This window comes from Cibotium barometz, chromosome 42 (assembly GCF_041138505.1).
Source record: "Cibotium barometz isolate CiBa-2024 chromosome 42, ASM4113850v1, whole genome shotgun sequence".
Classification (NCBI taxonomy): domain Eukaryota; kingdom Viridiplantae; phylum Streptophyta; class Polypodiopsida; order Cyatheales; family Cibotiaceae; genus Cibotium; species Cibotium barometz.
The window spans coordinates 19649047-19662971 of record NC_141087.1 but is presented as its reverse complement, the minus strand read 5'-3'; the positions used below and the strand labels follow the sequence as shown (position 1 = coordinate 19662971).

The window sequence follows — 13925 nt, the reverse complement described above, 5'->3', positions numbered from 1 at the left end:
AGCCGGGAAAGACTCAACACGCAAGCGAGCCCTCATCCTGCAGTTTGCAGGAGAGATGGAGAGGGTCACCTTCATGAGGAAGAGGGTCGTACTACGGGGTTTAGAGGGAGCTCCTATTTTCTTGGATGATGATCTCACGAGGATGCAGCTTGAGCATAGGAGAACTTGCATGCCACGAGTCTTACACGCGAGGAGAGAAGGCAAGAAGGCCTTCTATCGAGATGGTCGGGTCATCATTGATGGCCGGCCCATGGATTAGTGGTTTGGGGTCTATGGGACACAGACCAGGCCACTGACAGAGATACACATGGCAGTATGGAACTGTAATGGTTCACTATGGGTGCAGCCTGGACGACTGGAGCATGTTATGGTGGGGAGAGACATCATACTTCTGACAGAGACACATCAGAGCCCAGAGAGAGGGCTACCTCGAGTAGAGGGATTCCAGTGGGAGTCAGCATACAGGAGGACCACACGCCAGGGTACCTCGAGAGGGTCGGGGGGAGTAGCAGTCCTATTCAGACGGGAGTTACAGGGGAGACTGAGAGTGGTAGCACAGGATCCAGAGGCTAGATACATGTGGATCAGCTTACAGCTCTCACAAGACAGGGTTATATACATAGCTTTATGTTACTTTTCTCCATCAGGATCCTCCTATGTCATTACAGAGGACATGCCACAGGAGGAGGAGACAGGAGCCTCGCCATACACTTGTCTGTCAGAGGAGATTATGCATTATTCTACACTAGGGGAAGTATTTCTTACGGGCGACTTCAATGCCCACACAGAGCAGACAGTGTGAGGTGTATGACTATGATGACATGGAGATCCTCCACCCTGTGGATCCAGAGGAGATAGGGGCTAGTCGGGCATCAGAGGACACTGGACCAGATAGAGGACATTATGGGGACCACTTACTAGAGTTGGGAGCCAGGCATCGTCTCGTTATTTATAACGGGATGCTACAGTGGCCGGGATCAAGAGGGCTGACATGCTTTCCACATGGGGGTCATACACGGACCGGAGGCACGGTGGTAGACTACATTATGGGGTCTTTGGAGGCATCACAGCTTGTCACCTCATTCTCCATTCCACCTCGTCCTATTGGGGCAGATCATACATACTTGGCATTTTCACTAGCCGGATCACCAGTATCACCAGCCCCCCACATACCGACGCCACACACTACCATCTACTTCACACATGACATGGCAGACATATACACTGGCATAGTAGAGGATGGGCTCCTACTCATGGATCCCCTGGCACCTATGGATACCATTACAGCCCAGCTCGCATCACTCCTACACACGGCTGCATTACAGAGCTTCCCACATCGTGTACACTCAGGAGAGCCTGCGAGACCTGGGACTATGCCCCAGAAGAGATGGTATGATGACGAGTGCAGAGCCCTATACTCACGGCTGCGCATACAGAGAGCCTTGGGAGCCATCACAGAGCAGGAGTCGAGGAGAGAGATGAGGAGACTTACTCACCGCAAAAGGCGGGCCTTCGCAGAGATACAGGAGCTAGAGATCTTTCATTTCTTCATGAGTAGAGATAGCCCTGTCTCATGGCGGCACTTTAGAGAGCCCCGGACCCCGACACCTATTGCAGACCCACAGACATGGCACACATATGCAGAGGGACTATACCATGCCCCATAGCAGCCACCTATACCTCAGCCACAGGAGCCTCGACCTACCACAGCTAGCTTCTTTACCCACTCGATGGTACAGGAAGCTATCCGCCGCCTACAGCATGGACGGGCCGCCGACCATATGGGCCTGCAGGGTGAGCATCTCATATATGCAGTAGATTCTTTAGCTCCTTTTCTTGCACACCTGTTTAACATGGCACTAGCAGTGGGTTTGCCTGCAGAGTGGACGATGCATACCATTGTGCCGATTCACAAAACACGGGATATGCTCGATCCGAGCAACTACAGGACGGTTATGGTTGGCCACGTGCTGGCCAAACTGTATGGTGCAGTGCTGGAGCAGGAGCTTAGCTTATATGCTGAGCGAGCAGGTTTACGCTCATCAGGGCAGGCAGGCTTCAGGAGAGCTTTCTCTACCACCGACCATGTATTCACTTTGAGATGTATGATTGATCAGGCCAGAGTGAGGAAGAGAAAGCTCTTTTGCTGCTTCGTGGATTTCCGCAAGGCATTTGACACAGTACCACGAGAGAGGCTCTTTCAGCGCCTGCAGTCTCTTGGCATACCAGCAGATATGACATGGGGCATCTATGCATTATATGAGCAGGTTTTTGGGCGAGTCAGATGTCCAGGAGGCATGTCCGAGACTATTGCTAGCACCATTGGTGTGAAGCAGGGATGCCCACTTTCCCCCACGCTATTTGGGTTATACATTGATGAGGTGGCTGACTTCATTACACGGGGAGGCGGAGATGGAGTTGATTTAGCAGGTACCTCAGTACATATTATGCTCTATGCTGATGATATTGTATTAGTGTCTGAGTCTCCAGGTGGTCTACAGCAGCATTTACATGCACTCCATGATTTTTGCACACAGAGGGGTCTTACTGTGAACCTTGGGAAAACCAAGGTTATGGTCTTTCATACATCGAGACAAGGCAGGAGTCAGCTGACATTTACTCTCGCAGGATGCCACGTGGAGGTGGTGACATCATACGTGTACCTAGGGGTTACCTTCTCTGCAGCAGCCACACGCTTCACCATGGGTTCAGCAGCCAGAGCTAGATTGACACGGGGATATGCAGCATTGGCTATGCTAGAGAGACAATGCCACCAGGCGCATTTTCAGGAGCCCCGGACGAAGGGGTGGCTATTTGACACATTAGTCACACCGGCATTGATGTATGGAGCAGCGGTATGGGCGCCAGGCCTTGCTACCCATTGGTGGACACAGATAGAGAGACCACAGGCCCTCATGATGGCATGCATGATACGCAGCAAACCGTCAGTACCTCATGACATTATCCGAGCAGAGTTTGCTGCGCCTCCTATGATGGTAGAGGCCATATTTCAGACTATATGCCTGCTAGACAGATTCAGAGAGATGCCACAGGACAGATTGTCATACAGAGCTTTTGAGGCATCTAGACAGCTGGCTGAGGCAGGAGACAGAGGATCATGGTATGCACAGGTCACACATTGGTTCTCACAGCATGGCCTAGACATGGATCATCTACCACCATTCCAGTATGATAGGGATGCACCACATATCCGTCTCTCTCATAGTGAGAGGAACAGAGTATTGAGACAGGATCTATGGCAGCTCTATACACGAGAGACATGGATATCGCCTACACAGCCTCTTCCACCGAAGATGCTATACTACAGAGATCACTTCATGAGTATCACTGATGATGGATTTATAGAGAGGCCTAGATACATGGAGGGCTTTTTATCACACGGCTCCCGAGTGGCTATTGGTCAACTCAGAGTTTCATCACACCGATTGGAGATTGAGACTGGCAGAGCAGCACGGATCCCCCGAGAGGAGAGGGTATGCAGATTGTGCAGAGAGGCGGTGGAGAGTGAGGAGCATTATGTATGCAGATGCAGAGCATATACAGCCATCAGAGAGAGATATCCCATTCTATTCAGAGAGCCACGTTCCCTACGCCAGATCTTTGAGGCAGCAGACCAGCGCATACTGGGGAGATACATTCTAGACATACAGCGCCACAGAGAGACATTATTACAGGCTCAGACAGCTCCAGAGGGGGGGAGACAGACACAGATTACTGCATTTTTTCAGAGATCCATCCCCCTCCCAGCCCCTACACGGCAGGGAATTACTCTCCAGAGAGCAGAGACACTTAGAGCCCGCAGGAGACAGAGGGCACCTGGCTTTCGGACACCACGCCTATACCAGAGAGAGATGACAGAGATCAGAGCTCAGTTTCACAGAGAGGGTGCGGAGCGACTGGCTCGCTTCAGAGCACACCCAGGCATGTTCTTCAGGGAGCTGTGGACACCCCCTTCACTGATGTATACCATTCTATACCCCCACTATGGTACAGGATGGAGCTAGCTAGGTTGCATATCATGATTGTATACTCCATGCATATAGCTTTGCATTTTTCTCCTAGTAGTAGAGCTCCATCCCCCGCACACCCAGATTCAGCTTTTTTTTGTTCAGTACTTTTTCATTTTGTTGGGATGACAGAGGATACCCCATACAGGTACTCCGATTTGTCTCATAGGCCGAGTTCGGTCTTTTGGAAGACGTTAATAAAATCTTTCTTTCTTTCTTTCTTTCCATCATCTCCATCACCATCCACATTTCCATCTCTGTATCCATCTACATCTCCATCTCCATTTGCTAGGTACAAATGGCTCTACGGGACATCACCAACAAGCAATCAAAGTCTCGCTTGCACGTGGACTTAGACGAGGAGTATGCCACAATGCGAAGTAATCCAACGAAGGGATGTATTCCTACTGAGGTGCTACGACTTCAAGGTGCAAAAGCCATTGATCTTTGGACTGATGGAAGCATTTATCCCCTTGATCCACAGACTGGTGCACCTCCCCCTTTTCGTAATATCACGCAGGTCGTACGCTTCTTGGGTGATGGTTATAATGGTTTCTTAGGGTACTGTCATCAGAGGCTCTATTCTTTGTACTTGCAGGAACTCTCAAATCAAAATCACCTTAGGAAGCTTCTAAAATTATGCAAGGCAGAAAAGGACGAATGTGCGTCAACTTTCATGGCCACAAAGGAACATATGCTGGCTCGAGTCAAGGATCTAGAGAAGGAGAATGCAGAGCAGAAGATGATGCTTGATGAAGGTGTGGAAAGCAGGGATCGAGCTATAAAGAACTATCTCCGTCTTCGAAACTCAACTCGGAACCTTCGCCGACGTGTCGATCATTTCACTCACCTCCCCGTGGGATATAATGCAAGGCAATGAAAGCGCAAGCCTCTGAGTCTTCTTTCCAAAGATGGGGGGGCTCGCAAGCGACGTGTGCGTCAAACAAGGTAATCACAGCTTCAAAACTAGCATTACATTCCTTTTTCATATAGTTATGTCATTGACTCTAAACTATGTGATGTCCAGGGAATGTGCTAAAGCAATATTAGGTTGTTCCAATACTGAGGAGTCTATCCTTGAGCACATTATTCCAGAGCAGAAAGTAATCAATATGATAACCAATCCAGTAAATGGTGCGTTGCATGACAGGATTCAAAAGTATTTTCTCAAGGAATTCGAGCAGATTGTCAGTCCCGTTATGCTCACTATGTGCGACATAGCAGGTATCAGTGATAAGGGATACAGGGCTTTGTATACTTGCATCACAGCACATCTACGAGGCAAAGGAATGACACGATCTATACTTCCAATACCATACAATATAGTTATGGCAAGGAAGTCAACAAACAACAATATTGCCGACTTGCTAGGCAGCTACAGATAGGTGGATGGTAGCATGCCAATGTCAAATTCAAAAGATTTTGCTTACAACAAGTTTAACAATGTTTACGTCGAGGTGGAGGCGCTTCAACGAGCTATGATTCAGTTTTATGATATGACATTAGAGGAGACGGATGGAAAGGCTATATTTGTCCTCAAATTGGATGAATGTCAGGTTGTAAAGGGCCAAAGGGTGGAACGTATAAGTCTGACACTCATGAGCAGGGCATTGAAGCGAAAGAGCTTAGACGACGAAGATGAAACAGGTGATGCGGAGAATAACTTGCACACAAAGCGACGCAAGCAAGATTACTTTGGAGTGCAGTCTGAGAAGAACATATGGTGGCAGGCGGCATGGACCCTTCTGCACGAGGACCATGACAGTCTGAGGTGGTACTTCACCCGTACAGGTATTCAAGGAGTGATACACAAGCAATCAAATGGTGAAGTCTTGCATGTGCCTGGCACTGGTCACTTTGAAATAGAGTGGCACCTTGGTGGTGATCTCAAGACCCTCAAATGCATGTTGGGAACTAAAAGCGGTGCTAACACTTTGTTTCCATGCATCTTTTGTTGTCATCCAAGGATGCCAAGTGTCGCAGTGGGGAAGGCAAAACAAGCAACCAAGGTGAAAGGTCGTAATAAGTAGGCAAGTGCAAAGGGCTCAAATCAATTACAAAAAGGGAAGGGTATGCACGTCTGGCTCAATGGAATTATGAGCTGCAATCAAAGCAAGGCACCATCTTGCGCAGAGGAGGATGCTACTTGGAACCCTATTCTTTCAATTCCTCTGTCGCGAGTACATGTGTGTACCTTGCACGCAAGGCTTAGAATTCTGGACAAATTGTTTATGCTCCACATCAATTATGCTTGGAACATGGAGCCAGAGTCACGGCGAGAACAGGGCATCCAAGAGCTTGAAGTTGTTTTATCATCTGTGGGGCTTCATGCAGGTGCTGTCACCCTCTCTAAGGATCGCAAAAACCCATCAAGAAAAAAATTGAGCGCTCTAAAAGCTCTGATCCCGAACAACCAGTATATAGTAGCTTGCCGATTACAAAGTGGTGCGCCTCAAAGGTTCCAAAAAGGGCCTCTAAAGGCTCCCATTCCACAAATGTCGACGGAAAGATGTCTGCACAGAACATTACAAGAACACACTTGAAAAAATCAAGCTTCCGTAACATGAAATGATATTAGCATGTCTCAGTGCAGCCCATAAAGCAAGAAGCACAAATAAAACTTACAATTTGCAGGAAAGCGTTTGTGATTGGCATTGTCAACACGGAGTTGCGATGCCTTGTAGACGTGTTGGATCATCACCTCCTTGCTTCCGTCAGCCCCCTGCTTGAGATCCACTATGCGACCCTTCCAATGGTATGACTTTAACCCTATGTATGACTTTAACCCTATGTATCTGCGAGAGACTTTGTGGGCTCCCCTTGTGCTTGGACTCATCGTCACCCACATTCCTTTTTCAAAGGTGCTTGTAACCCACAAGCCAGTGTCGTCTTGTTCGTTGCTGCTGCTAAAGGACTCCACCCTTGAACGAGGTCGGCGACCCATTGTGCTTGGCTAACCAGTTAAGCTAAATGCTATGAAGTTGTAGGTGTGTGAGAAGATCTCTGCAACCTAATGCTAGCAGAGCATATGAGCTGGCAAGAGGAGTGAAGAATGTGTATAAGCTAGCAAGAGGAGAGTGAAGAATGTGTGCAAGCAAGAGAGGATGGACTTGATGGGAAAAAAAGTGGACTGTTTTCCAATCTTTCCATAGCCAAGAAGATCTCTGCAACCTAATGCTAGCAGAGCATATAAGCTGGCAAGAGGAGTCAAGAATGTGTATAAGCTAGCAAGAGGAGAGTGAAGAATGTGTGCAAGCAAGAGAGGATGGACTTGATGGGGGAAAAAGTGGACTGTTTTCCAAGCTTTCCATAGCCAAGAAGGCACAGAAAGATAGATCTAACTTTAGGAGGGAAGGGGAAGGCAGAATGGGGAGGGAGGAGGCCAAAAAAAGACTCTTTTAGTTAGAGAGAGACTCAAAACCGAATTGCTAGTTTTAGAGAGAGGAAGAGGGAGTGGGGAGAGGAAAAAGTAGCTTTAAATGAGGAATAATGATGGGGGGCATTTTTGGCCCTAGCCCACTTTTTGAGGTGGGGTCATTTATGCCAGTTTGAGCTATCTTTATTAAAAAAGGTGGGAAATTTGATTTTATTGAAAGATTTTACATTTTTCAGTCCAATTTCTTTAAAAAAAATGGTATGATTCAAGTTTGACCCCTACATATTAGGGGCAGGGAAACCCAACATTTTTCTCCACATGGCCTTCTCCCATTGCACCACTTCTTAATGACTGTCATTAGGCTTGGGACAAATTAAAGGGCCCAAGAAGACCCCAAACAAGTCCTAATGTTGTAGATAAAAATAGAGGAAAGAGAGGATAAAAAGATACGAAAGAGAGGAAAGATAAGAAAGCACTTACCTCTTTTTAGTGACGTTGAAAGAGAAGATTAGAAGACATGTAAAACCAACAAAAGGGTGAGAAATGGATTAGTAATGCATACATACAAAAGCTTTATGCTGCTGTACAAGCTATGCTAAAGCTTATGCATAAAGCATGTGTGAGGCCTTATGCATACAGCTATGCTGAGGCCTTATGCATACAACTATGCATGAGGCCTTATGTGCATAAAGCTTATGCACAAGGCTTATGCATAAAGCATGCATTAGGCCTTATGCTAAAAGCATGCATTAGGCCTTATGCTAAAAGCATGCATGAGGTCTTATGAATAAAGCCTATGCATAAAGCTATGCATGAGGCCTTATGCATAAAGCTATGCATGAGGCTTATGCATAAAGCACTATACAAGCCACGTTAACCTAAACTAAAGTGTAGGGTGGCAATATGCATTAAGTATGCATGCATATATCTTAATGCATGCATAGATTAAGCTCTATGCATGCTTTAAGCTCTATACATCGAGCTTAATGCATGCATAGATGTCTATGCATAGATCTCTATGCATTATGAATGCATGCATAGAGCTTAATCTTTGCATTAATCTCTAATAATAGAGCTTAATGTATAGATTAAGCTCTATGATTAGAACTCTATCCATAGATTAAGCCTTATGCATAGAGGACCTACAAAACAGAACCTCCTCTTTTTGGTAGATAAAATTATTTGAAAGAGAGGATAAAAAGATAGGAAAGAGAGGAAAGCACTTACCTCTTTTTGATGCTGTTGAAAGAGAAGATTAGAAGATCTACAAAACCAACAAAAGGGTGAGGAAAGGATTAGTAATGCATACATGCCAAAGCCCTAAAAGAGCCTGATGCATACATACAAAATCGAAGAGTTTAAGCTCTTTTCATGCATTAAGCTCTATGCATAGAGCTTAATGCATACATAGAGTTGTATGCATAGATACAAAAGCTTATGCAAGCTATGCTAAAGCTTATGCAAACTATGCTAAAGCTTATGCAAACTACGCCACTATGCAAGCCTTATACAAACACCACTATGCAAGCCTTATGCAAGCTATGCCACTATGCAAGCCTTATGCAAACTACGTCACTATGCAAGCCTTATGCAAGCTTTGCTAAAGCTTATGCATAAAGAATGCATGAGGCCTTATGCATAAAGCTTTGCTAAAGCTTATGCATAAAGAATGGATGAGGCCTTATGCATAAAGCTTTGAGCAAAGTGCTTTATGCATGAGGCCTTATGCATAATAAATATTTAAGCATAATGCTTTATGCATGAGGCCTTATGCATAAAGCATATGCATAAGGCTTATGCATAAAGCATATGCATAAGACCTTATGCATAAGACCTTATGCATAAAGCACTATGCATAAGACCTTAAGCATAAAACTATGCATGATGCCTTATGCACAAAGCATGCATGAGGCCTTATGCATAAAACCTATACATAAAGCTATGCATGAGGCCTTATGCATAAAGCTATGCATGAGGACTTATGCATAAAGCATTATACATAAAGATTATGCGCAAAGCTACAAAACAAATCCCTTGCACCCCAAGGGTGCAATAATAATAGAGGAAAGAGAGGAAAGATAGGAAAGCACTTACCTCTTTTTTGTTATGTTGAAAGAGAGGATTAGAGAACCTACAAAACTAATAAAAGGGTGAGGAAAATATTAGTAATTCATACATACAAAAGCTTAGGCAAGCTATGCCTAAGCTATGCGAGCCGTATGCAAACTACGCCACTATGCAAGCCTTATATGCAAGTTATGTTAAAGCTTATGCATAAAGTATGCATGAGGTCTTATGCATAAAGCATTATGCACAAGGCTTATGCATAAAGCATGCATGAGGCCTTATCCATAAAGCTATGCATGAGGCTTATGCATAAAGCACTATTCAAGCCACACTAGCCTACTAAACCATTCGGTGGCACTATGCATTAAGCATGCATGCATAGAGCTTAATGCATGCATAGAGGTCTATGCATAAAGCTTAATCTATGCATAGATCTCTCTGCATTATGAATGCATGCATAGAGCTTAATCTATGCATTAAGCTCTATGAATAGATCTTAATACAAAGATTAAGCTCTATGACTAGAGTTTAATCTATGCATTAAGCTCTATGAATAGATCTTAATACATAGATTAAGCACTATGATTAGAGCTCTATCCATAGATTAAGCTCCATGCATATAGGACCTACAAAATAAAACCACTCTTTTTGGTAGGTAAAAAGAGAGGAAACAAAGGATAAAAAGATAGGAAAGAGAAGAAAGATAGGAAAGCACTACCTCTTTTTGGTGATGTTGAAAGAGAAGATTAGAACATCTACAAAACCAATAAAAGGATAAGGAAAGGATAAGTAATACATACATACAAAAGTGCTAAGAAATTAATTCATACATATACAATCAAAAAGATTAAGCTCTATTCATGCATAGAGCTTAATGAATGCACAAAGCTCTATACATAGAGCTTAATCTATGCATAGATCTCTATGCATTTTGCATGCATAGAGCTTAATCTATGCATAGATCTCTATGCATTTTGCATGCATGCATGCATAGAGCTTAATCTATACATTAAGCTCTACGAATAGAGCTTAATGCATAGATTAAGCTCTATGATTAGAGCTCTATTCATAGATTAAGATCTATGATTAGAGCTCTATTCAAAGATTAAGATCTATGATTAGCGCTATTTTTATAGATTAAGATCTATGAATAGAGGACCTGCAGAATAAAATCCCTCCTTTCGATAGATAAAAATAGAGGAAAGAGAGGATATAAATATAGGAAAGAGATGAAAGATAATAAAGCACTTACCTCTTTTTAGTGATGGTGAAAGAGAAGAATAGAAGACCTATAAAACCAACAAAAGGGTGAGGAATGGATTAGTAATGCATACAAAAGCTTTATGCTACTATGCAAGCTATGCTAAAGCTTATGCACATAAAGAATGTGTGAGGCCTTATGCATAAAGCTTATGCACAAGGCTTATGCATAAAGCATGCATGAGGCCTTATGCATAAAGCCTATGCGTAAAGCTATGCATAAGGCCTTATGCATAAAGCTTATGCGCACAAGGCTTATGCATAAAGCATGCATGAGGCCTTATGCATAAAGCATGCATGAGACCTTATGCATAAAGCCTATGCGTAAAGCTATACATGAGACCTTATGCATAAAGCTATGCTTGAGGCTTATGCATAAAGCACTATACAAGCCATCTAGCAGCCTAAACTAAATCGTACCCCGGAAATATGCATTAAGTATGCATGCATAGATTAAGCTCTATACATAGAGATAGCTTAATGCATGCATAGAGCTTAATCTATGCATAGATGTGTACGCATAGAGCTTAATCTATGTATAGATCTCTATGCATTATGAATACATGCATAGAGCTTAATCTATGCATTAAGCTCTAATAGAGCTTAATGTACAGATTAAGATCTATGATTAGAACTCTATACATAGATTAAGCTCTATGCATAGAGGACCTACAAAACAGTACCCCTTTTTTTGGCAGATAAAAATAGAGAAAAGAGAATATAAAATGATAGGAAAGAGAGGAAAGCACTTACCTCTTTTTGGTGATGTTAAAAGATAAGATTATAAGACCTACAAAACCAACAAAAGGATGAGGAAAGGATTAGTAATGCACACATACCAAAGCCTTACGAAGCTAATGCATACATACAAAATCTAAAAGTTAAGCTCTTTTCATGCATTAAGCTCTATGCATAGTGCTTAATGCATACATAGAGCTCTATGCATAGATACCAACGCTTATACAAGCTATGCTAAAGCTTATGCAAGCTATGTTGCTATGCAAGCCTTAAGTAAACTACGCCGCTATGCAAGCCCCTTATGCAAGCTATGCTAAAGCTTATGCAGAAAGAATGCATGAGGCCTTATGTATAAAGCTATAAGCAAATTGCTTTATGAATGAGGCCTTATGCATAATAAATATTTAAGCATAATGCTTTATGCATGAGGACTTATGCATAAAGCATATGTATAAGACTTATGCATAAAGCACTATGCATAATGCTTTATGCATGAGGACTTATGCATAAAGCATATGTATAAGACTTATGCATAAAGCACTATGCATAAGACCTTAAGCATAAAACTATGCATGAGGCCTTATGCACAAAGCATGGAGGACTTATGCGTAAAGCCTATACATAAAGCTATGCATGAGGCCTTATGCATAAAGCTATGCAAGAGGCCTTATGCATAAAGCATTATACATAAAGATTATGCACAAAGCTACAAAACAAATCCCTTCCATCCAAGGGTGCAATAACAGTAGAGGAACAAGAGGAAAGATAGAAAAGCTCTTGCCTCTTTTTTGTGATGTTGAAAGAGAGGATTAGAGGACCTACAAAACCAATAAAAGGGTGACGAAAAGATTAGTTATGTATACATACAAAAGCTTATGCAAGCTATGCCACTATGCAAGCCATATGCAAACTATGCTGCTATACAAGCCCTATGCAAGTTATCCTAAAGCTTATGCATAAAGCATGCAAGCCATATGCAAACTATGCTGCTATGCAAGCCCTATGCTGCTATGCAAGCCCTATGCAAGTTATCCTAAAGCTTATGCATAAAGCATGCATGAGGTCTAATGCATAAAGCTATGCATGAGGCCTTATGCATAAAGCTTATGCATAAGGCTTATGCATAAAGCATGCATGAGGCCTTATCCCAATAAAGCTATGGATGAGGCCTTATGCATAAACCACTATTCAAGCCACACTAGCTTACTGAACCGTTCCCTTACACTATGCATTAAGCATGCATACATAGAGCTTAATGCATGCATAGATTAAGCTCTATGCATAGAGTTTAATGCATGCATAGATTAAGCTCTATGCATAGAGCTTAATGCATGCATAGAGGTCTATACATAAAGCTTAATCTATGCATAGATCTCTATGCATTATGAATGCATAGATCTATGCATTAAGCATCATTAGGACCAAAAACGTCTCAAAATGGGTTGTGTAAGGAATTTTGCTAACTTGCTAATTAGTAGAATGTTGACGGTCAAAACGGCTCCAAATTTGGCCGTTTTGGATATTTAAAGCGTATCTATGTGATTGAACACGTATCTAAGTACATATTTTAAAATCTAAAAAAATATATCCTTTTCATGCTACTCTTTAATGGCTCATCTCGAAATTTGTCCTCTTTTAGTGACTTCGCGGCAAATACTCATTCATTCTCCAAAAAATTTCACTCCTTTCCTTCTCTAAGAATTTCACAAGCTACATCTCATTCTCATTCTTTTGCGTCTCTCATGTTCTAATAGCTCTGCTAATATTTTTAGCTCTGTTAGTAATGAGTGATACATCTAATCGTAATTTTCATTTGAATATTAAGCTCAACCAAGAGTATGCAACTACCATGGAAACCCATTTGAGAGAGCAAGGCTTTACATTTTTCTATGCACTCATTTGCAAGTTTAGTCCGCTTAATAGAATATGCATAGTCCAGATGAAGTCGGAGCAATTTGTCCAAGATTCTTATCTCTGCATGCAATGTACATATATGCACATTTTTCAAATGTATTGGTAGAATTGGATCCCAAATTTTAACAGAAGTTGGATAATCGACAACATTCACATTATTTCTGGATGGTGGTTTTTCAATCTCATTTTCTGCAAGCCATTCTCTTGTCCCTGTGCTTGCCATGCAATAAAGACATGGATATTTGGTATTTGCTCCTCCACATACACCAAACATACACTTCAACGCCTTAAGGTCGGCACTCAAATGCCATTCCACAATGAAATCACCTATGTCGTCTACATGAAGGTGTTCACCTGCATTTTGGCTCTGAATAACTGAAGGAATGTCTGTTTGTGAGAAGAGCCACTTTAATGTTTCATGACTCTCTACTGGCACATGAGCTGATCCAATCCACCATAGCTCCATTTTTTATTGAGTTTTGTGGTATGGAGAATCAAGCTTACCTTGACTATAGTCCAATGCTTTATTCATTAGGGATATA

General features: G+C 42.7%; 1 protein-coding gene across 1 annotated transcript in view; it reads right to left on the bottom strand.

Moving 5' to 3' along the window:
• Window positions 1-10093: 10093 nt before the first annotated feature.
• Window positions 10094-13925, bottom strand: part of LOC147614241 (uncharacterized) — a 70827-nt gene continuing 66995 nt past the window's right edge. Inside the window, exons 8-9 of the mRNA XM_086780494.1 lie at window positions 11485-11521; window positions 10094-10226 (exon numbers count right to left, since the gene is read on the bottom strand). Coding sequence (XP_086636620.1) covers window positions 11513-11521 — 9 coding nt within the window. The 3' untranslated portion in view covers window positions 10094-10226; window positions 11485-11512. The remainder of the gene's footprint in view (window positions 10227-11484; window positions 11522-13925) is intronic.